Source organism: Adiantum capillus-veneris, chromosome 23 (assembly GCF_014529385.1).
Source record: "Adiantum capillus-veneris isolate H3 chromosome 23, ASM1452938v2, whole genome shotgun sequence".
Lineage (NCBI taxonomy): Eukaryota > Viridiplantae > Streptophyta > Polypodiopsida > Polypodiales > Pteridaceae > Adiantum > Adiantum capillus-veneris.
Genome location: NC_140953.1, coordinates 113,037,969 through 113,062,921, shown reverse-complemented (window position 1 = coordinate 113,062,921; position 24,953 = coordinate 113,037,969). Strand labels below are relative to the sequence as shown.

General features: G+C 47.0%; 1 protein-coding gene across 3 annotated transcripts in view; it reads right to left on the bottom strand.

Annotated features, from left to right (window-relative positions):
• Positions 1-24,953, bottom strand: part of LOC147428382 (S-adenosyl-L-methionine-dependent methyltransferases superfamily protein) — a 108,922-nt gene that overhangs the window by 47,299 nt on the left and 36,670 nt on the right. For all 3 annotated transcript variants that reach the window (XM_086497228.1, XM_086497227.1, XM_086497229.1), the window contains exon 6: positions 23,309-23,397. In XM_086497228.1, coding sequence (XP_086353354.1) covers positions 23,309-23,397 — 89 coding nt within the window. The remainder of the gene's footprint in view (positions 1-23,308; positions 23,398-24,953) is intronic.

Genomic DNA, 24,953 nt, shown 5'->3' with positions numbered 1-24,953 from the left:
GCAGCTCCCTATCTTGACAACGACACCTTCGTCATCATCATCGCAGATCCCTATCTTGACGACGACACCTTCATCGCCATCGTCGCAGATCCTGGACTTGACAACGACGATGGGTCGTCGTTATCGTCATAGTCTCCATCGTCTTCGTTGACATAGTCATCATCAAGTACCACAGCATCTAAACCATTGTACCAGATTTGTGCAATCTATAGCATAGATCTCTCTCGCCATAGAGAGGGGGGGCCCTAGTGTCGTCTCTCTCTCTCTCTCTCTCTCTCTCTCTCTCTCTCTCTCTCTCTCTCTCTCTCTCTCTCATGCATAGTGGCATTCACTTTGTTTGTGTTCATTGCACTTGCACTCTCTCTCTAAGAAGAACGGAAGGCTCTCCCTTCCGTAAGTAAAAGGAACCCTTGAGCACAGTTCGGAGCACTCATCCTGAGCACTATCAACATTCACTTTCGTTGCACCTTACATTGAGATTAATTTACAAGTGGGAAACCTCAAGGCAAGGAAAACCCACAAAAAGGATCATATACAATAGAAACAACACAGAAGTGTTCAGCTATGAAAGAGTGTTAAAAGCATTCGTAGGAAAGCTGATGTCTCTCAGGGGTGATATCACCAACTTCCAGGGCAAAACGTAAAGATTGTCTAAGGAAAATCTTGAGAAACGAAAAAGGGCCTTTATCAGAGCAGTGGCACATAGTCATTACATTGGCGCCACAAGGTCTAATAAGCCCAAAAATCTGACCCACATAAAGAAGACCGCAAATCTCTATAAGGAGGGTGGGAGAATGCCAAAAGCCCAAAACCATTTGTGGAAGACCATAGAGGGGAATCGGAGCCACATATATGTTGATATGCAGCGAAGAAAAACTGTGGTAATGCAACAATCCCAAAGCACGTGACTAACAATCTCTTCCAAAGTCGAGCAGCAAACACAATGAGGAGAGAGATATGACGTGCACAGAGAAAAGTGCCCACCGGGAGAACTCCAAGCAAGCATCGCCAAAGAAACAATCGCTCCTTCAACGGCAAGTGGCTCTTCCAAAGGGCCGAGAGAGGCTTTTTCGACTAGATATCAGACTTGTGCATGGACCATAGGGCATTACAATGGTCAGCAAGCCAAGTCCGCAGTAGAAGAAGAGAATAAACCTGACTCGCAAAAATGGCCTCAAAAGGCGTGTGCCAAAAATTCCAATCAGACATGCGGCTACCATCAGCCAAAGGTGGAATGGGTAAAAAGTCAACCAGCATGTGTTGAAGCTCTCTCCATAGCTAACCATGATGCATACCCAATCCAAAACAACGAGCGGCAATGGGAAACAGGAAAGTATAGCCCACCTCATCAACTACAACCAACTACGCGATGGCCACGACAAGGAGAAAGCATGCCTGCCGAGACAAATAGTCAACCAAAGTAAGAGAGAATACCTCATACCGATGAAAACCCTCCAAACGAAGCGAATTCCCTTCTCGCTGCTATCAATCATGCCGTGATAAATGAACTGTAACATCTTTCCAAGCAGAAATCAAACTGGAAGTAAAAGGACATCCAAGAATGTACCCTTCCATTTTGCCAAGTTCCTATTTGGATTATGTCCAAGCACTTGAAGGAAGCATTACATGCTTACTATCCTGGGAAACCCTCATATGATGCAGATGCTTAAAAAATTGTTTTGAAGCACAGCCTTTATTCACAAAATCCCATTGATGACGCGTCTTCCATTTATCAAGTTTCCACTCGTCATTATCTTGGATACATACACAAACTTCACACTACTCCGACATTTCCAAGTCAGATGCAAGTTGGCAAATACCTATAGCCGTTGACAGACCTGTTTGGCAGCATTAACATCCCATTGAATCCGAGGCATGTACTGTTTACCATAGTCCTCAATAGCACATTCCACCCTCATAACAAAGCGAAACCAAACAACATCAAGATCAAGATGCATGTGGGCAAGCAAGAGGGGATGAGTCTAGAAATCATATCTCGAAACGTCTCATGAGTACGATAATGTAACAGACTTGGACACTCCAAGTCAAGAATCAATCACCACAGCACCAAATAACCACTTCAAAACAATTCACAGATCACAATAGATTTGCATTGGCCCGGCGGAGTTCCGTGCCTAGAGATATTGGCCCAAAGGCTGGCGCCCCTTTCGGTATTTCTTTATGTATTAACCAATGTCAAAGTACAAGAGAGCGGTTAGGGTTTCACTCTCAGACTCTACGTCCAAATGCTCTCCAGAGTGAGACCTAGACCGCTTATTTGAAGATTACAAGGGATGCCCAAAAGCAGAGCCCCAAAAGCTGCCAGTTCAAAAAGAAACTCAGTTTCTATCTCACAAACTCATTTGAGTTTTTTTTAATAAAGCAATGCAGGTCTCTCTTCTCTCTCATGATCAAATTGCGTAGCCAAAAAGCATAAAAATTGCGTCGCTTGCTGGCTTTTTTTTCAGCTCTGAAAAATCCAGAAGCATCTGTACTGCTGCCACGTGGCATTTCAGCTGCCAAGTTAGGGTTTTAGCCAACAGTTAGGGTTGAGGTTTCTAGAAATTAGGGTTTTGCAGGAATTAGGGTTTCTAGCAAAAATTAGGGATTCTGCTCTCGATAGCCACGTCATCACTTTGTGACATACCCCCCTCTTGAAAGCATTGTAATCACCCACGATTACGCCTGCAAAACCGACAAAAGCCATAAACCGTCTTAGCAGACACTGACTGTTAGTACCTACGTACTAGGAACACACATCTAGCACATGTACAAAATCGACAGTCACATCACACTACATCACAGGACATCACCAGACATCACAGGACATCACATGACATTCAACATTCATTCGGATCTTAGACCATGATTTATCGGCAATGTAGCTAGCAATCATATCTAGGTCCAATCGGGACCTCATCGATGTCCGATTGACTAACCCCTATTGCAACCATGTCTATTCGAGATCAATCAAACCAAAATGCTGCAGTCATTTCGTTTATCAGTTCCTGCACTTAAAAGAAGTCAAGAACAAATCAGTATCATAATCAGGAATTCCATTTCATAAAGTCAGCAGAATACTGTCAGCTTTCAGTATCCTTGAAGCTCAAAGAGACATCAGTGACTATAGTATCTAAATCAAGGCATCTGTTGACAAAGGAGCGGAGTGACTCCCCTCTTGTGCACCAAAAGCATCGAGGTAAAGTTTCACAATCTGAGGAGTATCTGCTAGGTCCTCCTCCTCCATCCACTTCGCATCCAATGCAGGATAGTTCTTGAACTTAACCAAGAACCGCCTTCGGACTTTACCTTTATTCTTCGTATCCTTATGTACCAAAATCTGTTCAAGAACAAGGATCTCCTCGTTTTCTTCCACTTCGGGTTGCTCATCAGGCTCCCCATCATCAAGCACATCACCCTTAAAAGGTTTCAAGAGACTCACATGAAATACATTGTGAATCCTCCAAGTATCTGGCAGTTTCAATCGGAAGGAGACATCATTTATCTTTTCAGTGATCTGGAAAGGTCCGTAGTATCGCATACTAAGCTTTGGAAAAAGCCTCTCCTTTCCCTTTTTCTTTCTGAGGCGTGCCTTCTCAAAACGTAAGAGCACCCAATCATCCTCCTTCAATTTCAAGTCGCGACGATGGCGATCCGCTGCCTTTTTCTGTCGTTCTTGAGACTTCTGCAAAGTCTCGCGAACCTTGGCAAAAGCCGTATCTAAGTCTCGCGTATATTCATCCGCTTCAAAAATCTTATCTTTCGTACTTAGGAAGGGTGGAACCTTCGCAACACCTTCAACAATCTCAAATGGCACCTTCCCCGTCGAAGAGTGTATTGTGTTATTATAGGCAAATTCCACCAAAGGTAAGTACTTTTCCCATTGAGTCCTCTGATCTGAGATATAAGTGCGAGAGCGAGTAGAGGCTCTTTGGACAGAGAGCTTGGACATGCAGGATTCTCCTGCTGGCATAGTGGCCTCGGGACTAGCTCAGTTAGGTCGTTTCTTTCTCCAGGAGTCCTTGACTCGCCTGACTGGAGCGATAGAGGAGCAGCAACGTCTCACACAGGGAGTTGCTTCCTTGCAGAGGATGCACGAGCAGCATCCAGACAGTCCTTGGTTGGAGGAGCAGTTACAGCAGGCTCGCCAGGAGCTTGGTAGCACAGAGGAGCGGTGCCATGAGATTGCTTTTCACCGACAGGCATCTCAGTGGACGCAGATATAAGTGCGAGAGCGAGTAGAGGCTCTTTGGACAGAGAGCTTGGACATGCAGGATTCTCCTGCTGGCAGAGTGGCCTCGGGACTAGCTCAGTTTAGTCGTTTCTTTCTCCAGGAGTCCTTGACTCGCCTGACTGCAGCGAGAGAGGAGCAGCAGCGTCTCACACAGGGAGTTGCTTCCTTGCAGAGGATGCAGGAGCAGCATCCAGACAGTCCTTGGTTGGAGGAGCAGTTACAGCAGGCTCGCCAGGAGCTTGGTAGCACAGAGGAGCGGTGCCATGAGTTTGCTTTTCACCGACAGGCATCTCAGTGGACGCAGGTGGGTGACAGAGTGACTGGTGCTTTCTTCAAGGCAGTGGGACCTCGGCATACGCATGCCAAGGTCAGTCAGTTGAGGAGGCCCGACGGGTCAGTTGCTTCTGAGCCAGAGGACATGCGTGCAGTTGCTACTGACTTTTACGTGAGTTACTATCTGCACAGCCTCAGTCAGTTAGGATGCATGCAAGGAGCAGGTGTGGGCGCAAATGCCTTGCCTTGTGACTGAGGAGATGCCCCAGAGACTTGAGCTTCCACTTTAGCTTGAGGAGTTGCACACGGCTCTTAGTGCGCTCCCCCGTGGTAGCTGTCCAGGTGAAGATGGCTTGACTCCCAGTTTTTTCTTGGAGTACTGGGACTTGCTTGGCCCTGATCTCTGTAGTGCTTTCCAGTACATCTTGCACACTGGAGAGATGCCTGAAAGCATGAGTGGGTCTGATCTACCTCATTCCCAAGGAGGGTGGCTCCTTGGATGAGATTCGACAGTGGCGCCCCATCACCATCCTCCTCAGCCTACAAAGTTCTTGCCAAGGCTCTGAGTTTGAGGATCCAGCTACTTCTAAAGAGCCTTATACATGGGACCCAGACTGGTTTTGTCAAGGAGCGTAGTATCCTTCACAGCATCTTTACTTTTCGGGGGGCTTCTGCCTTAGCGAGGCTTCGTGGTGAGGATCTGGTGATTCTTCTTCTCGATTTTGAGAAGGCCTACGACAGAGTTGACTGGGACTTTCTGGAGGGCACTCTACGTAGGATGGGCTTCTCAGATGCTTGGATCAGAGGCGTGTCAGCTTTGTACAGACGAGCACACAGTCAGGTATTTTTGTCAGGAGGTAGAGGCGATCGTTTCATGCTCTCATGGTCGGTCAGACAGGGCTGCCCTCTTGCCCCCTTCCTCTTTTTGTTCTATGTTGAGGCGATGAGCAGGTTCTTAGCGTTGCAGCATGTTGGTTTGCGGGGCTTAGCACTTCCTATTCGGGGAGATGAGCTTCTGGACGCTGAGTTTGCTGACGACTCAGCCTTGTACTTGGATGGCCAGGAGGCCAGCCTTCACAGGTGTGAGCAGGCTCTTGAGACCTTCTGTTGTGCATCTCGTGCACTTATCAACTGGAGAAAGACTGTGGCTTTCTCAGTTGGTAGTGCTCTTGTGCCTGATTGGATGCAAGGAGAGGGTTTTAGGTGGATTCCCCCAGGGACTGCAGTTCGGTACTTGGGCTCTCAGGTTGGTCTGGACTTGTCTCCCGAGCAACAGATTGCTCCCCTCCTCCTGTCTATCAACAGGAAGTTGTTACACTGGAGCTCAGCGCGACTTTCTTTGGTTGGCAGAGTAGTAGTGGCCAACCAGGTGTTGTTGGCGACTATGTGGTACATCACTTCTTGCTGGATCTTCTCGAGTTCTTGTATCAGACAGGTAGAGAGACTGATCAGGAACTTCCTTTGGTCAAGACGAGACACTCAAATAGCCCGAGCCAAAGTGGCTTGGCAGGTCATCACTCTTCCTTGTTCACAGGGAGGGCTTGGGATCATTGACACAGCACAGCAGAGCAGAGCCCTTCTCAGGAAGTTCATAGTCAGAGGACTTCTTCTAGCTGAGGAGCCCTGGAAGGAGTTCTTGCTACAGCTGCTTCGTGCTAGGGTGCCTCAGGCTGGAGGCTCCTGGCGACCTTCGACCAGATGGATCTTCACAGAGATGCGTAGAGTTGGTTTGAGCAGGAGACTGGAGGACTACTTCGATGTGAGTTTGCTTTGATCTTGGAAGCACTTGCGGTGAGGCCTGGAGCAGCGACAGCCTACTTGCACGGAGGAGCGCCTGCGACAGCCCCTTGTTTGGAACCCCATGGTTAGCACTCAGAGAGGCCACTTGGTTGGTAGTCGGCCTCATGTTTCCTGGGGTCCCATGGCAGCGGGTCCAGCACGCTCTCTAGGTGACTGGTTAGAGTTTTCAGGCTTGTCAGAGGAGTTGCAGGGTTTCCAGCTACAGGGCATGAGAGGGGTGTAGAGCATGTGCCAGGACATCTCAGGCGCAGTTCCAACTGAGTGGCTCACACCTCTCGAGCCAGTAGCACCAAGCTGGATGGGAGCCTTCACACAACTGGAGGTTCTCATCTCAGTCCGGGCCTGCTCAGAGACTGTTCCATCCCTTTTTTTCAAGTTACAGGGTGAGGGACGCTTACAGCGAGTTGCAGTAGAGGCCCCGCAAGTGGCAGAGGGCTGTTTTCAGAGGATCCGAGTGGTGGGCATCTGTGGGAGGACTTGTGTTATCGATCCTGACCCAGCAACTCTAGAGACTGGACACTGGAGACTGTGGGCTTGGCAGTGTTGTCCACTGGCACGAGTACAGTGGCATCCTGGAGAGTGGCTTTGGAGGGACCCTTTCTCTTCTGCAGACCATCCAGGTGTCCCGTTCTTTCAGTACACTATTCGACTCGGACGTCACATACTAGGAGAGGCCCGCCCCGCTGCAGCACCTCATTGGCGGGAGGAGGGTCTCACAGCTGAGTTCTTGGCAGCCTTTTGGGAGAGGTTGTGGGACTCCAGACAGCCGAGGTGAGTCACCTTGTTTCAATGGCTGGTCGCACACAAAGCTACAGCAGTTGAGAGCAAGCTAGTGCATAGTGGTCTCTCGGTCGCATGTGCAGCTTGTGACCATCTTGTGGAGAGTCAACGTCACTATGTTTGGGACTCTCCTTTGGCACAACAGGTGTGGCTTCGTGTTCTTCGGCTGATGCCTACTCTCTCCACGGCTCGACAGTACACTTGGGGAGCAGCGGCTTGGTCCACCCTCACGGGCCCGGCACTTCAATTTGAGCTATCTTCCACCAGCAGGATGATAGTGATGCAGGGGGGGCAACCTACACTCCAGCCTGCCACCACAGAGCTTACTCCACAAGAGTGATGCAGTGAGAGAGAGGAGTGTTGGGAGCTCATCAGTGGCCTGACACTCTGGTTCATCTGGCGGGCCCGTTGCTTCCGCATCTTTAAGGCTCGCCCTATGCCACCAACAGAGACTATTCGCGATCTTTGGCTAGAGCTGATCCACACTCTCAGAGGACAGCTCGAGAGACTACAAGGCAGCTCCGACCGCATGCGGGAGCGCAGAGAGGCTTTCCTTGGACTTTGGCGTCCTAGGCCTTTCTACACCATGGTCCAGGGTGTACTCCGATGGCACTACTGACCACCTGTGTGGCTTTTCCCTCCTCCCATCTCTTGATTTAGCCTTATTGTACATATGTTTTTTCATTGGGAGAGTCTCCCCATCATGGTTGTTGTAGCCCTCTCTTCAAGAGGTGGTTGTAGCCCTATGGGCAATTTCATTAACTAATAGAAGGATCTTTTTCTCGGAAAAAAAAAAACTTGTGATCTCGTAATGCCTAAAGCGGATGATCTCTGTGTTCTGCCTCATTCTTGGAGAAAACAATAATGTCGTCAAAGAAAGTGCCAACAAATAGCCTGTACTCTCGAAAAATCTTGTCCATCATCCGGTTAAATGTCGCAGGAGCATTGGTTAAGCCAAAAGGCATCACCAAAAACTCAAATAACCCAAAAGTAGTTCGAAAGGCTATCTTGTAGACGTCTGCTGGGAGATTCGGATCTGATGATATCCACTCTTCAGGTCAATCCTGCTAAAGCACGAGGATCCCTGTAACCTATCGAGTATATCATCGATCCTAGGAATCGGAAATCTGTTCTTGATGGTGATTTTGTTGAGAGCTCTATTATCGATGCACATTCTCCAAGATCCGTCTTTCTTCAAAACCAACAACACTGGAGAGCAATACGGTGAAGTAGTAGACTGGACAAGACCCTTTTCCAAGAGGTCTTCCACTTGGTTCATAATCTCTTCATTCTGTGCTCGGCTCACACGGTAAGGTGGCCGGTTCGGTGGTGTGCTTCCTGGTATCAGATCAATGGTATGATCTTCAGGATGAGCAGGTGGTAACTCGCCTGGTAGGCCTTCTGAGAAGAAATCGGCAGGAGAGTGGAGAAAATCTTGGCATTCTTTATCAAGTTTAGACACATTTGTCTTATCATTATCGCTCAATACTTTCATAAAGATTGAGTAAACAAACAGACTGGATTTCATTCATTTTGAAATGGCCGAAGCCGATACAATAGGGACAAACTCGCCCTTCGGTTTAATATCAAGTACAATTGTTCTGCCCTTCTCTGTAGTCAAAGTCGCTTTCCTCGCCCGATAATCGACCACGGCGTTGTTCTTGTGGTACCATGGAATCCCTAAGAGAACATCACAACCCTCCAAAGGCATTATGAAGAAGTCCTCATGCCCCAAATACCCCTGACAATGCAACCGAAGTTTGCCAATGACAGGTGTAATGGCTATGTCCCTGCCGAGTGCCGCTAGAACTGCCTCCGCAAGTGGTCCCATCCGATCGGGAGTGATGTCGAGCCGCCCCTCCAATTCCGGTGAAATGAAGTTGGCCTTGGCTCCTCCATCAAAGAAGATCAGGGCCTCTTGATCTTTCACTTTGCCCCAAGCTCGGCAAAATTATGTACTCTCGTCCATGGTGTTGGGATCAGTACCCACACAATCTGGAACCAGTCTTGTTTTCATCTTGCCTTTTCGTCCACGTTCCTCAGCTGCTCTCGAACTCTCAGGCCTGTCGTCATCCTTATCATTTTGTTCTTTCTGTGCCTTTTTAGGGCACTTTGCGGAGATATGTCCATGTTCCCCGCATCCAAAGCACTTCCCCTCCTTGATGAATCAAGCTCGCTCTTGAGGAGTAAGCTTGGGTCGTGCATCCTTTTTCTCTGGGTTGCTCTTTTTCTTTCTACTTTCATTCCCAGAAGTCTGTTCGGCTCATTGTGTCATGGCCTCATCTGTGGGGTAGGTCAGACTGCCAGAGTGAATGGCAAAGCCCCGCTTCGCATGACTCATCAACTCCCAAATAGAAGCTGACTTCTGCTCCAAGCAGTGATCTCGGATCTCTGTAGGTAGACCCAAGGTGAACCGCTCAATCTGTTCTCTGAACGAGATCTTCTTGAATGAAGAGGCAGGTAGAAAAGAGCTCCAGAATCTCTCACAGTAAGCATTTATTGTATCTTTCTTGGTCATCCGAAGATGGTTCCAAGCAGCTCGTATATCTCATTCATACTCTTGAGTCAACCAAGAAGAAATAAAAAGCTCCTTAAATTTCAACCATTTAACTGGCGCAGTCTTGTTTAAAAGAAGCGTGGACCACCAAGTACGAGCATTCCCTTTAAAGTAAGAGGCAGCTCTCCAAATCTTGGAGTGCTCTGAGTACCATCCTCCCGCGAAAGGGATGTCAAACTGCTGTATAAAAGACAAAGCCTTCGAAGCATCTGAGTATCTTGAAAAAGTGTCGAATTTGATCGACTGCTCACCTTCCTTAAACTCTCGGACCTTCTTGCTTTTATTCTTGTTTGCATAAAAGTTTCCGTCATCGGAGTCTGAACTGTCTGTAGATGAGTCCTAAGTAGAGCTGTCAGTCTCTGGGCGAGATTTAGACTTCTTTGCCTTTTTCTTGCCCTTTCCAAAGCGTTGTTTCTTGCTTCGCTTTTTACCTTTTCTGTCTTCTTCGCTCGAATCTGAAGAGCTAGAAGAACTGTCAGAAGAAGAAGAAGAAGAAGAACTGGGTACTCCTTCAAAGTGAACACGCTTCTTCTGTTTCTTTGCTTTGTCAAATGTCAACTGACGACCCAAATAACCCGGAAAGTCAGTGCCTTTATTCTGCTTTTTGCCATGCTTTTTGGCTTTCTTTTGCACGTCAAAAAGTTGAGCAATCCGTGCATCAACCACCTCTTCTAATTCCTTCTCTGAATATTTCTTGTGAGCAGAAGGTTTCTTGAGAGCGGGTTTCGGGGGTGGTGTAGTGGTTTTCTGCCACTGCTCGTGCACTTCTTGAAAAGAAGTCTCGCTCATATATTTTGCAAATTTTGGGTCCTTTGCAAAATTGAGCATCATCTTTGTTGCATCGCCGATCAATTGACGACGCTCCATCTCTCGTCGCTCCGCCTGAGTAGGCCGAGGCGGGCCATACTCTCTGCCGGAATCTTTGTTGTGATCCCTGTCCGCATCTGCGGATGTAGAGGGAGTCGACCGATCCTTACGTGAAGCCATAAGTGCCGCAGAAAAAAAATTGGGATCGGATTTCCCGTAGAAGAGAAATCGGCCGTGCTCTGATACCATTGTAATAGACATAGACTTGGACACTCCAAGTCAAGAATCAATCACCACAGCACCAAATAACCACTTCAAAACAATTCACAAATCACAATAGATTTGCATTGGCCCGGCAGAGTTCCATGCCTAGAGATATTGGCCCCAAAGACTGGCGCCCCTTTCGGTATTTCTTTATGTATTGATCAATGTCAAAGTACAAGAGAGCGGTTAGGGTTTCACTCTCAGACTCTGCGTCCAGATGCTCTCCAAAGTGAGACCTAAACCGCTTATTTAAAGATTACAAGGGATGCCCAAAAGTAGAGCCCCAAAAGCTTCCAGTTCAAAAAGCAATTCAGTTTCTATCTCACAAACTCATTTGAGTTTTTTTTAATAAAGCAATGCAGGTCTCTCTTCTCTCTCATGATCAAATTGCGTAGCCAAAAAGCATAAAAATTGGGTCGCTTGCTGGCTTTTTTTTCATCTCCACAAAATCCGGAAGCATCCGTACTGCTGCCACGTGGCATTTCAGCCGCCAGGTTAGGGTTTCAGCCAGCAGTTAGGGTTAGGGTTTCCAGAAATTAGGGTTTCTGCAAGTTAGGGTTTTTGGCAGAAATTAGGGTTTTGCAGGAATTAGGGTTTCTGGTAGAAATTAGGGTTTCTGCTCTCGTTAGCCACGTCATCACTTTGTTACAGATAAGCATTATTGATATGCAATAGACGTTGTCGAGAAAGTGGCCAATCACGAAGGGAGTCGTACATACCAACGATCTAGACGTGTGCCATAAGAGAAACGAGCAACACGCTGAAAAGTAAATCCCGAGACATCTGGATGCAGATAACGCCATAAATCAAGCATCTGTGCACAAGTAAGAAGATAATCCCATGCTTGCCTCTCTGTAAGCAACATGTGTGATTTGTGTGTGGTGCTATCATGCATATTTGAAGTATTGTTAAAATCGCCACAAAGGAATGCATTGGAGATCCATGGATAAGATTTCATGGGGCCAGGCGTCTCGTGCCAACCGAAAAGAACAGACTGAACAAATTTAAACACTTCAAATAACAATTGAACTTAGAGAGATGCACGACACATGAGGTGGGGAGTGGCGGAGTTCCATCCCAACCTTGGCGCCCCTTTCGGTATTTCTTTAGATTGCCAGTACTCCATCCTCTGCACCTTCACGCTGAAGCATGCCAGATACCTTGTATTTAAAGGCCCTTTGACTCTAAAAGCAACTACAATGAAAAGCTTCAATATCTAAAAGCATCTGGCCTCAATAACTACCGCCCAAAGTTGCTGGAGTACTGGGACTTGCTTGGTCCGAATCTTTGCAGCACCTATCGAAGTGATGCCTGACATGATGAGTGAGGGCTTGATCTACCTTATTCCCAAGCAGGGAGGCTCCTTCGATGAGATTCGGCAGTGGCGACCCACCACCATTCTCAACTCATCCTACAAAATTTTAGCAAAGGCATTGACTTTGAGGATCCAACCACTACTTGAGATCATTATACACGGGACCCAGACAGGTTTTGTCAAGGAGCGTAGTATCCTTGACAACATTTTCCCCTTTTGGGAGGTGTTTGCCCTCGCACGTCTCCAAGGAGAGGATCTGGCAATGATACTCCTCCATCTTGAGAAGGCTTACTATAGAGTTGACTGGGATTTTTTGAAGGACACTTTACGCAGGATGGGGTTCTTCGATGCTTGGATCAAAGGTGTGTGAGCTCTCTATAGGTGTGCGCACAGTCAGGTGCTTTTGGCAAGGGGGAGAGGGGAAAGCTTCATGCTCACCCGTTCGGTTCGACAGGGTTGCCCTCTAGCCCCCTTCCTCTTTCTTTTCTATGTTGAGGTGATGAGCAGATTTTGACTTCACAGCACGTTGGTTTGTGTGGTTTAGAGCTCCCTATTAAGGGGAGCTACTTGCCGCTGAGTTTGCTGACGACTCAGCCATGTACTTGGAGGAATAGGAGGGCAATCTGCAGAGGTGTGAGCAAGCTCTTGAGGTGTTTCAGGAGCACTGATCAACTGCAGAAAGACAGTGGCTTTCTGGGTTGGACGTGCTCCTACGCCCAATTGGTCACCGTGTGTCACGAGGACGTGGCAAATGCTAACTTGAGTTGTTGGTTTCTTTCCGATGATTTTTGTTTAATTTTAGAGACCCTCTTTTTAAAGTTGCAAATGGTCGAACATTGCGTGGCCAACAGCCGAAAGTTTCACCCGCAGTCGGGAAGGGCAGGTCACCACGAGTTGGTCGGGCTAATTGGCACACTGGAATCCGAGGAGTAAAAGCGTGTCCAGGCTCAATTCATAGTCATTTAGGCCGCTCGCGACACTTATAAGTTGGTGGGTACTAGGGAATTAACTCAAAAGAGGCAAACTGGACACATGGCGGCTCCAGGCTGACTTGCCAGATCTGCATGAAGAGGGGGCGCCCATTTCAAGAGAGGGGGCTGATTTCAGCCCATAAGTGTGTGCTACAGTGTGTGTGAGTAGTGGGTGCAGGTGATCACAGCTTTAATGGAAAGCTTGCCTTCTCCCTTGCTCTATGTAGCACAATGACTGATTCTGGCGCATCTCTCTCTCCCCTTTGCACATATGGTAATGCCCCATTAGTTGGGCTTCTCAGATGACCATGTACAGTTCTAGGGGTTTTATGCGCGTTTGCTAAGGCAAGAGCCTTCTGTATAGGAACCGAATTAGCTAACTGCTAATCCCCTTCAAGTACGCACAGTTCCATCGCACTCGTCCGATTTACAGGGGAACTGTCCCATTGCATGCGGGGAGCACTTGAGACGCGCGTAGGCGTGCTCGCTCCGCTAAAAACGTTCCAAAACAGAGAATTACAGCCTGCTGTGTTTTTTTGCAGGTTTAGGGGTTCGCACCTAAACTGCAGGGAATCGTCGGGGGAGCCTTGGAAAGGCCTTGTGATGCGTGTACAGGGCATTAGGCACCAAACAGTGGCAAAACAGGAAATTACAGCACGCTGAAATTGACCTACAACTCACTGGAAAGCTTCCATACCGCAAGGGACAGTGTCCTTGACGTGTACTTTTGACCTACAGGGATATTTGCGCCGATATGCTGACGAAATTGGGTCAAAAACCTGCAATTACAGCCATGGATAGGTTTGGACAGCTTGGTGAGGGCTAGGTGCAGGAGTTCGGATCGTTTATTTGTCAGGGGGGTCTCGGGAAAGCAATGGGTGCTTGTACAGGCCATTTTGGAGAGATTTTCTGCGAGGAATCTCGTCTAATTCAAGAGGCAAGTGACCCTACATGTGCGAGAGCTCGAGGGCTACCCAGAAAAGTGATCTGTACGCAGATCGGAGCGCAAAACAGAGAATTCAGCGAGCTGCAATTTCTCGCCAGGTTTTGCAAAGAGCTATAAAGTGCGTGGAAAGTCTATGTTTGCTTGGGATTTTCTCCGTGGAGACTTCTACTCTAGTTATGTTGCCGAAATGAGGTTGGAGTAGAGGAATTTCAACCCGATAAAAGTGGGACATCTTATGGAAGTTTATAGGTTTTTCTCAAGTATAATAAGAATAAAGAAATACCGAAAGGGGCGCCAGTCTTTGGGGCCAACAGGGTGTCGTTGTCTGCTCGGTAGCGCTCTAGCTGCCAGGCCGTGGTTTGTCTTGAAGTGGTGAATTCCAGTCACAGACTTATTCGTGAAGTTCCGTTGTGTCGTAAAGTTAAAGTAAAGAATTTCGAGTGAAAGCCAACGCCTACCGCCCCCCCCTACGGGCCGGTTTCATGGTTCTGTTGCCGGGACATCAATCACTTTTTCCTCAAAGAGTGAGCCTCGGTTGTTTTGGGTAAAGACACAGAGTACAAGAACTTGGAATTACACTATGGCTGACAGGATAGATGACACCAGGGAAGAGGATTCCTCTTCACAGGACACACAGGAAATTCATGTTCGCCATACCAAAAAGTGGTCAAATTAGGGCTGATTTTTTGCTACGTGTTAAGGTTTGCAAGTATGAATCAAGATGAGATAGGGAGAGGTCTCACGGTGGTAGATTGGCCACTTGATCTCCTGCGGGAGTGATGTGGGTCTGCCAGGTGACACGCTGCTTGCCGATTCTCTGAGGCAATTGTCACAAATGCGGGCACCACGTGCCAATAGAAAAGAACAGACTGAACAACTTTAAGCACTTCAAATAACAACTGAACTGAAATGGAGAGAGAGAGACGACACGCGACACGGAGTGGCGGAATTCCACCCCAGAGAGTATTGGCCCCAAACCTTGGCGCCCCTTTCGGTATTTCTTTATATTGCATCAACACAGTACAAGCCGGTAATCCAGACTCTGCACCTTCGTACTGAAGCAGCCAGAGAATGAGCCCTAGCCTCATATTTAAAGGCCCTTGGCCTGAAAAGCAGTTAACATGAAAAGCTTTCAAACTCAAAAGCTTCTGGTCCAAAAAGCAGTTTACATGAAAAACTTTCAAACTCAAAAGCTTCTGGTCCAACAAGCAATGCCAAAAGCTGCCAGCGCAATTTACGGAAATCCGTACAACCTGCCACGTCATCATGTCAGCGCAATTTTCGAAATTTGTCTGCTGCCTTAGGGTTAGGGTTAGGGTTTTGGCAAAAATTAGGGTTGCAGGTTTTAGGGTTAGGGTTTCCAGAATTAGGGTTTGCAGCAATTAGGGTTTCTGGCAGAAATTAGGGTTTGCAGGTTTTAGGGTTAGGGTTTCCAAAATTAGGGTTTCAGAAATTAGGGTTTCTGGCAGAAATTAGGGTTAGGGTTTTTCTGCACTCGGGCAACCACGTCATCACTCTGTGACACTTCCTCTGTTGCTTGTTCTTCTTAGGGTTTAGGCCCCTCGGCCGGTAGCTCCGTTCTTTAGTAGGTCGACACGTCAGCAATTTGTCACATCTCCCCTTCTTGAAAGAGAGTAATCGTCCGCGATTACAGCATATCTGCAAAACAACTCAAGTTAGTTCAAAAATTTCCGAGGGTCATTCCGAGGGACAATCAATTTGCTCTTTTTATTAAGGAGTTAGCTTCTCCTTTCTGCTGTTTTGATCAAGGAGTTAGCTGCTCCTATCGGCTGTTTTGATCAAGGAGTTAGCTTCTCCTTTCATCCAGATTGGAACTCTTGATACTCCGGCGTAAAATTAGCCATCACACCCAGACCGTACTGATCTTCCTCGGGTGTCTTGATGCACTAAAATTACATACCCAGGCAATCTCATCCAATTAGGAATATTCAGTGGTTGGCACATCACAATGCAACACAAATGCTCACATATGCATGTTACAAGACATAGAAACATAAAGCCGCCGATGAACACTCCTCCCGCATAACCTAACAAGGTCCGGGCCGGGAGATATTCAACGACTCCCTCATCACTCCTCCCGCATAACCTAAAAAGGTCCGGGCCGGGAGATATAGAGGCCTTTTACAACCAAACGCCCCCCAGACCGCAGCCTGCGTCGTTTGGAGGTGCTGAGAGTAACCACTGCTCAGACTTCTTAATACTCCTCCCGCATAACCATCCAGGTCCGGGCCGGGAGTCACACCAACAATTATTTTACAAGCATACAACCAAACACTCCCCAGGCATCGGCCTGCGTCGTTCCGAGGTTCAAACAATACCAAAACAGTATTTCTCACTTCTCCACCCAAGAGTAAAATCACCAATCATTGAAACCAGTATCAAACCAGAGTCAAACAATTCAAATCGGCACCAAAACAAGTTCAAAACAGATACCATCCATTTCAACCAAATTCCAAACAGGATCACCAAACAAGCTCAAACAGAACTCAAACTTAAAAAGCAATCTCGACATCAATCGAGCTCGAAAAGTCGACTAACTTTCCATCCTGAAACCTGCACCAAAAATTAGGGTTAGGTTCATTCCATAAGGTCATAGCCCAGCACAGCATGGTCCATCAGCTCTTGGACAAATAGTGTTTCTTTGGCGGTGATAGTAGTCCCAAGATAGCAATCGCACTCGGTCTCCAAGTTCATCTGCTCGTGAAGAGACATCTACTGGGAGATGTCGAGAAACTTCAAGTTATAATCTGCTAGGGTTTCCATGGCAAGTATTTTAGGATACCCCACTCTGCTAGAAGTTGCACTCCGAAGGAAGATGTCAGAAACCATATAACTTCGGGCAAATATTTTCTTGAAAGCTTGCCAAGTACTTGGAGTATGCTGCTTGGTAGCTGTAGACATCAACATCTGCATGACACTGCTTCTGAGAAAAAGAAACAGTGACTTGAAACAAATCTGGATCCTTCTCTTGCAAGTGATCTTAATTGGCTTATGCCCTGTAAGACACTGCGGTGAAGACGGGAGCGCGCCCGATGCGCGATGAAGTAAGGGTGGGAGTGGCTAATAGGTCTGGGTTGGACGGCGCAGATATCCTCGAATAAAGCTCTGTCTGCTCTTTAATCCGGGTTGGAGGGCGAAGATATCCTCGAATAAAGCTCTGTCTGCTCTTTTGTAGGACCGGTATGCTTTCAGAAAAGCACACGCCTGATGCTCTGATACCACTGTCACAAATGCGGGCACCACGTGCCAATAGAAAAGAACAGACTGAACAACTTTAAGCACTTCAAATAACAACTGAACTGAAATGGAGAGAGAGAGACGACACGCGACACAGAGTGGCGGAATTCCACCCCAGAGAGTATTGGCCCCAAACCTTGGCGCCCCTTTCGGTATTTCTTTATATTGCATCAACACAGTACAAGCCGGTAATCCAGACTCTGCACCTTCGTACTGAAGCATGCCAGAGAATGAGCCCTAGCCTCATATTTAAAGGCCCTTGGCCTGAAAAGCAGTTTACATGAAAAGCTTTCAAACTCAAAAGCTTCTGGTCCAAAAAGCAGTTTACATGAAAAACTTTCAAACTCAAAAGCTTCTGGTCCAAAAAGCAATGCCAAAAGCTGCCAGCGCAATTTACGGAAATCCGTACAGCCTGCCACGTCATCATGTCAACGCAATTTTCGAAATTTGTCTGCTGCCTTAGGGTTAGGGTTAGGGTTTTTGGCAGAAATTAGGGTTGCAGGTTTTAGGGTTAGGGTTTCCAGAATTAGGGTTTGCAGCAATTAGGGTTTCTGGCAGAAATTAGGGTTTGCAGGTTTTAGGGTTAGGGTTTCCAAAATTAGGGTTTCTGGCAGAAATTAGGGTTAGGGTTTTTCTGCACTCGGGCAACCACGTCATCACTCTGTGACACTTCCTCTGTTGCTTGTTCTTCTTAGGGTTTAGGCCCCTCGGCCGGTAGCTCCGTTCTTTAGTAGGTCGACACGTCAGCAATTTGTCACAGCGATTGCTTGGATTCTTTGACGCATCGGTAGATCATCTTGAAATTTGAGCTTACTTGGTCGTGGATGGTACGTCACAGGTTGTGGAATTATGCTCGTTTTCAGAGGCAAGAGCCTTTTGCACACGTAAAAGTTAAGGGACAAGTTGCAAAGATGCTACTTGGTGAAGTTCAAGAACTATCCACCTATGCATGCAAAGTGGATGGAAAAGCATGAACTGTCAGAGTCACCAAATATATTGCAACTTTACCTTGAGGCCTATGGGTTATAGCCTATGTATGCCCCAACCCAATGTCTGCAAAGAAGGGGTAATGATAGAGCTAGCACAACAAATGTACTCATGGATTCAGTGCAATAACAGTGTACAGTTTGACAAAAGTATGAAGGTCTCATTAAGTCATTTGTACACATGTTTTGACAATCTTTCTTGCGGATACATGCGATGATAAAAGAGTGCTAACAACACAAGATCATCAGTGGCATGTATGTATGGCACGCAATCGAGGACGTTTGCGATTTTAAGAGGATGGTATGTCACAAGGACGTGGCAAATGCTAACTTGAGTTGTTGGTTTCTTTCTGATGATTTTTGTTTAATTTTTGAGACCCTCTTTTTGAAGTTGCAAATGGTCGGACATTGCGTGGCCAATGTGAAACGGCCAACGGCCGAAAGTTTCACCCGCAGTCGGGAAGGGCAGGTCACCACGAGTTGGTCGGGCTAATTGGCACTGGAATCCGAGGAGTAAAAGGGTGTCTAGGCTCAGTTCAAAGTCATTTACGCCACTCGCGACACTTATAAGTTGGTGGGTACTAGGGAATTAACTCAAAAGAGGCAAATTGGCACATGGCGGCTCCAGGCTGACTTGTCAAGTCTGCATGAAGAGGGGGCTGATTTCAGCCCATAAGTGTGTGCTACAATGTGTGTGAGTAGTGGGTGCAGGTGATCACAGCTTTAATGGAAAGCTTGCCTTCTCCCTTGCTCTATGTAGCGCGATGACTGGTTCTCGCGCATCTCTCTCTCCCCTTTGCACATATGGTAATGCTCCACTAGTTGGGCTTCTCAGATGACCATGTACAGTTCTGGGGGTTTTATGCGCGTTTGCCAAGGCAAGAGCCTTCTGTACAGGAACCGGATTAGCTAACTGCTAATTCCCTTCAAGTACGCACAGTTCCATCGTGAAGGAATGCGAAAACGGAGAGTTCTCTCGCGTGAAAACTCGTCCGATTTACAGGGGAACTGTCCCATTGCGTGCGGGAGCACCTGAGACACGCGTAGGCGTGCTCGCTCCGCTCGAAACGGTCCCAAACAGTGAATTACAGCCTGCTGTGTTTTTCTGCAGGTTTAGGGTTTCGCACCTAAACTGCAGGGAATCGCCAGAGGAGCCTCGAAAAAAGGCCTTGTGATGCGTGTACAGGGCAGTAGGCACCAAACAGTGGCAAAACACTAAATTACAGTACGCTGAAATTGACCTACAGCTCACTGGAAAGCTTCCATACCGCAAGGGAAAGTGTCCTTGACGTGTACTTTTGACCTACAGGGATATTTGCGCCGATATGCTAGCAAAATTGGGTCAAAAACCTGCAATTACAGCCATGGACAGGTTTGGACAGCTTGGTGAGGGCTAGGAGGGCTAGGTGCAAGAGTTCGGATCGTTTATTTGTCAAGGGAGTCTCGGGAAAGCATTGGGTGCTTGTACAGGCCATTTTAGAGAGATTTCCCGCGAGGAATCTCGTCTAATTCAAGGGGCAAGTGACCCTGCACGTGCGAGAGCTCGAGGGCTACCCAGAAAAGTGATCTGCACGCAGATCGGAGCGCAAAACAGAGAATTCAGTGAGCTGAAATTACTCGCCAGGTTTTGCAAAGAGCTCTAAAGTGCGTGAAAAGTCTATGTTTGCTTGGGATTTTGTCCGTGGAGACTTCTACTATGGTTATGTTGCCGAAATCGGGTTGGAGTAGAGGAATTTCAACCCGATAAAAGTGGGACATCTTGTGGAAGTTTACAGGTTTTTCTCAAGTATAATAAGAATAAAGAAATACCGAAAGGGGCCAACAGGGTGTCGTTGTCTGCTCGGTAGCGCTCTAGCTGCCAAGCCGTGGTTTGTCTTGAAGTGTTGAATTCCAATCACAGGCTTATTCGTGAAGTTCCTTTGGGTGAAAGCCAACGCCTACCGCCCCCCCACGGGCCGGTTTAACCGTGTGAGGGCTTCAGGTGGATTCCCCATGGACTCCAGTACACTATCCAAGTTGTCAGGTTGGCTTGGACTTGTCTCCTGAGCAGCAGATTGCTCCCCTCCTCCTGTCCATTAGGAGGAAGCTGCTTCACCGAAGCTTGGCACGGCTCTCTTTGGCAGGCAGAGTTGTAGTGGCCAACCAGGTGTTGTTGGCTACTATGTGGTACATCACGTCTTGCTGGATCTTCTTGAGCTCTAGTATCGGCCAGCTAGGGAGGGTGATTAGGAACTTTCTATGGTCAGGGTGCAACACCCTGTTAGCCCGGGCCAAAGTGACCTGGTAGATCATCACCTTACCATGTTCTCAGGTGGCACAGCAGAGCAGAGCCCTCCTTGGGAAGTTTGTGGTCAGAGGACTTCTTCCATGGGAGGAGCCCTGAAAGAAGTTGTTGCTCATGCTTAGAGCTCAAGTCCCTCATGCGGGCGTGTAATAGGCTTGGACACTCCAAGCAAGAAATCAATAGCAACACATGAACAGAAACGTCAAAATCATTGCACTTTAAGAGAGAGAGAGAGAGAGAGAGAGAGAGAGAGTCAACACGGCCCAGCGTAGTTCCGTGCCCAGAGCTATTGGCCCCAAATTCTAGCACCCCTTTCCGTATTTCTTTATCGTTAATCATTGCAAAGTACAACTCCAGAGGGACCTCTGCTCTCAGACTCTACGTCCAAATGCTCTGTAGAGTGAGGTCCCCGGGGCTCTTATAAACTTACAAGGGGTGCTCAAAAACAGAGCCCCAAAAGCAAAAGCACTAAACCCAAGAGCATCTGCTCTCAAAAGCTAGCATTGGGGACTCCCAAAAGCAGCCAGAGTAGATTCAAGAAATCTGTACAGCCTACCACCGTACCACGTCAGCACATCAACACAGTTTACGAAAAATCCGTACAATCTTGCCACGTCACCATCCAACGCGTGTTTCGAACGTCCGTACAAACTGCTACGTCAACAGCCAGAGCTAGGGTTTTTATTTCTTCTTTATGTCATTTGGGCCCCATCGGACGGAACCCCATAAGTTGGATTAACTTATAAAATCATTTTGCTTGTCTGGGTGGTCATGTCATCACTTTGTGACAGGGCGGCCCTTGGAGTCCGTCCATCAGGTGGATGTTTACAGAGATGCGCAGAGTTGGTCTGAGCAGGAGGTTGGAGGACAGAGTTGCTGCGAGCCTGCTTAGGTCTTGAGAGCAGTTGGGGAGTGGCCTGGAGCAGCATCAGCCCGCTTGCACGGAGGAACCCTTGAGGCAGCCTCTTGTTTGGAACCCCATGGTTAGCACTCAAAGAGACCGCCTCGTTGGTAGTAGGCCTCATGTTTCTTGGGGTCCCATGCAGAGGGCCCGCACTCTCGCCGACTAACTACAGTTTTCAAGTTTGTCCGAGGAGGTTCAGAGCATCCAACTACGAGGCATGAGGGGGGTACAAAGCATGTGTCAGAATATTGCAGAGGCTTTACCAGCTGAGTGGCTCACCCCTCTAGAGGCAGTAGCTCCCAGATGGATGGGGGCCTTCACGCGACTGAACGTCCTCATTGCAGCTCGAGCTTGCTCAGAGTCTGTACCCCACATGTTCTTTGAGGTTCAAGGAGGGAGTCGCCTTCACAGAGTCTCAGCTAAGGCTCCACAGGTTGCAGAGTGTTGCTTTCAGAGGATACGAGTTGTGGGCATCTGTGGGAGACCTGTGTCATAGATCCTGACCCAGCAGATCTTGAGACAAGCCACTGCCGGATTTGGGCTTGGGAGAGCTACCCTCTGGCACGAGTACACTAGGACTCTAGATAGTGGTTCTGGCGGGATCCCTTCTCTTCAGTCGATCGCCCTTGGACTCCCTTTTTCCAGTACACAGTTCGCCTCGGGCGTCAATTACTGGCAGCATGGAGAGAGGCTCGTCCTGCTGCAGCACTTCATTGGCAGGAGGAGGGTCTCACAATTGAGTTCTTGTCAGATTTTTGGGAGTGGCTATGGGACTGCAGGCAGCCAAGGAGAGTTACTATGCCAGTGGCTAGTTGCACACAGAGCTATAGCAGTTGGGAGTTGGCTAGTACACACTGGCTTCTTGGCAGCCTGTGCAGCTTGTGGCTGTCCTTTGGAGAGTCAGTGTCACTATCTGTGGGACTGTCCCATGGCACAGCAGGTTTGGCTTTGGGCTCTTCGGCTGATGCTAGCTCTTTCCACCGCTCGACAGTACACTTGGTTTTGCAGCCAAGTCCACTCTCACGGGCCCTGCGCTCCATTTTGAGTTGGCTTCCACCAGCAAGAAGATAGTGATCCAGGGGGGTCGACCTACACTCCAGCTTGCCACAAAGCTTACCCCCAGGAGTGGTGCAGTGATAGAGAGTTGTGTTGGGAGCTCGTATGTGGCCTGACACTATGGTTCATCTGACGGGCCCGTTGCTTCCGCATCTTCAAGGCTCGCTGTGCCACCGGGGCAGAGACTGTTCGTGATTTTTGGCTGGAACTGATTCACACTCTCAAGGGTCAGTTTGAGAGACTTCAGGGCAACTCCGCCCGCAGGTGGGAGTGCAGAGAGGCTTTCCTACGACTCTGGCGCCAAAGGCCTTTCTTCACCATGGTCCTGGGTGTGCCTAGACGGCACTCCCGGCCACCAGTGTGACTTATTCCTCTCATCTTGTGATCTAGCCCTCATTGTACATACTTTGTTTCCTTACTGGGAGAGTCTCCCCACGCTTTTGATGTAGCCCTCTTTAGTAGAGGTGGTTTGTAGCACTATGCGTAGTTTTATTAACTAATGGGAGGATCTTTTTCTCGGAAAAAAAAAGTTCTTTACAAGAAATGAACTGTTTTAGGGTGGCATCCCCCCATTCCGAGTAAAGAAAGCATTTTACCCTAACAGTATGTACAGATTATCTCAGTTGATAAATACTGTACACAAGTTTGCATTGCATCATAATAGAACGTTAGGCCAAGAAGTTGCCAAACTATTGTTGCAAATTTACCCTCTCGATGAGTACTTAGTGTTTGATACAATCTCAATAGCATTATGGAAATGTGGACTGAGTTGCAACTTGACACAAAGGATCGACCAATCTTGCTGTCCTTTTCGTAAAGTAGCTTAATCTTTGACAAAGATGATTGTTGACCAACAGGAAATAACTTTAAAACCTGGCATGCAGAGGATAGAAACATCATATCAGCCCCCTTCTTTCTTGTGCCGAATGGAGGATTCATGACAACAGTGTCGACTTTCCACCCTGAATAAAACACATTCAGACTTAGCCTGTGAATATCCGATCGACTAGAAAAATTGTAAAGCAAAATGTGTTTGCTAACTTTGATTTCAGCCTAGACATCAAGTAGAGGAAAAAATGCCACATATGTGGCTTTTACAGACTTTTGTAGAAATCCTTTGATATTTTCAAGAGCTCCAAAAGTAAACCCTATCAAGGGAATGTGCCCAACACATAATATGAGTTGTAAAGCAAAAGAAGCAAGAAAAATGCTGAAAGACTAAATATTAAATGTGTGTTTCTATGACAATTCCCAGAAACTAATTTGTCGAGATGCACAAGATTTTTTTAAATTAGCTCAATGATAGGTCAATCAAGTTTTCACCAAGATCAAATTGCTTACAAAAATCTCTATATACATCTGTGACATATATTTATCTACGTAAAGACGGACTACGTTTAGCACTAATCCATGTTGAGCCTTGTGCCGAATGGAGGATTCATGACAACAGTGTCGACTTTCCACCCTGAATAAAACACATTCAGACTTAGCCTGTGAACATCCGATCGACTAGCAAATCGTAAAGCAAAATGTGTTTGCTAACTTTGATTTCAGCCTAGACATCAAGTAGAGGAAAAAATGCCACATATGTGGCTTTTACAGACTTTTGTAGAAATCCTTTGATATTTTCAAAAGCTCCAAAAGTAAACCCTATCAAGGGAATGTGCCCAACACATAATATGAGTTGTAAAGCAAAAGAAGCAAGAAAAATGCTGAAAGACTAAATACTAAATGTGTGTTTCTATGACAATTCCCAGAAACTAATTTGTCGAGATGCACAAGATTTTTTTAAATTAGCTCAATGATAGGTCAATCAAGTTTTCACCAAGATCAAATTGCTTTCAAAAATCTCTATATCCATCTGTGACATATATATATCTCCGTAAAGACGGACTACGTTTAACACTAATCCATGTTGAGCTATAAATTGTTATTAAATGCAAAAAAAAAAAAAAAAAAAACTATTCTGAAGGGAAGAGAATTTTCTAGTTTTAGACTTTTGAAGTCAAAGACAGATCTCAAAGTTTTCTTTCATCTGAAGTCCATAATCAATCAGTTTCATGAAGTTCTTCCATCATATAAAAAGGTTATGCTTAAATTACTAAAATCTATTAAATTACTAATAAAGTTGCAGTTCCCTAAGGTCCCAATGGTGTGTGTGAGTGTTTCAATCAACCTCTTTCATAGTTCTAGAACATCAAGAACTACATCCCCTGCTCTTGGAGCTACAAATAAATCACATAATTCTTTTCTTCAAAATGCAAACTAAGTTTCTCCCATTTTAGTAGCGTCAAGGCATGGTGAGAAAAAGGAAGAAACCAAGTGAAGAGCAAGACAGGAAAATGATCAACACCTTCCACTATCCACACAAGATCTCAGTAACCCTTGAAATCCATGTTTCTACATTCTTCTATCGTGAGAACTAGGACAGAAGGCACTTGGCAAATATGACAGCTGGTACTTTGATCAACATTGACTAGAAATGTCCTGTTATAGGCCATTCATTCCACTGCTTTCT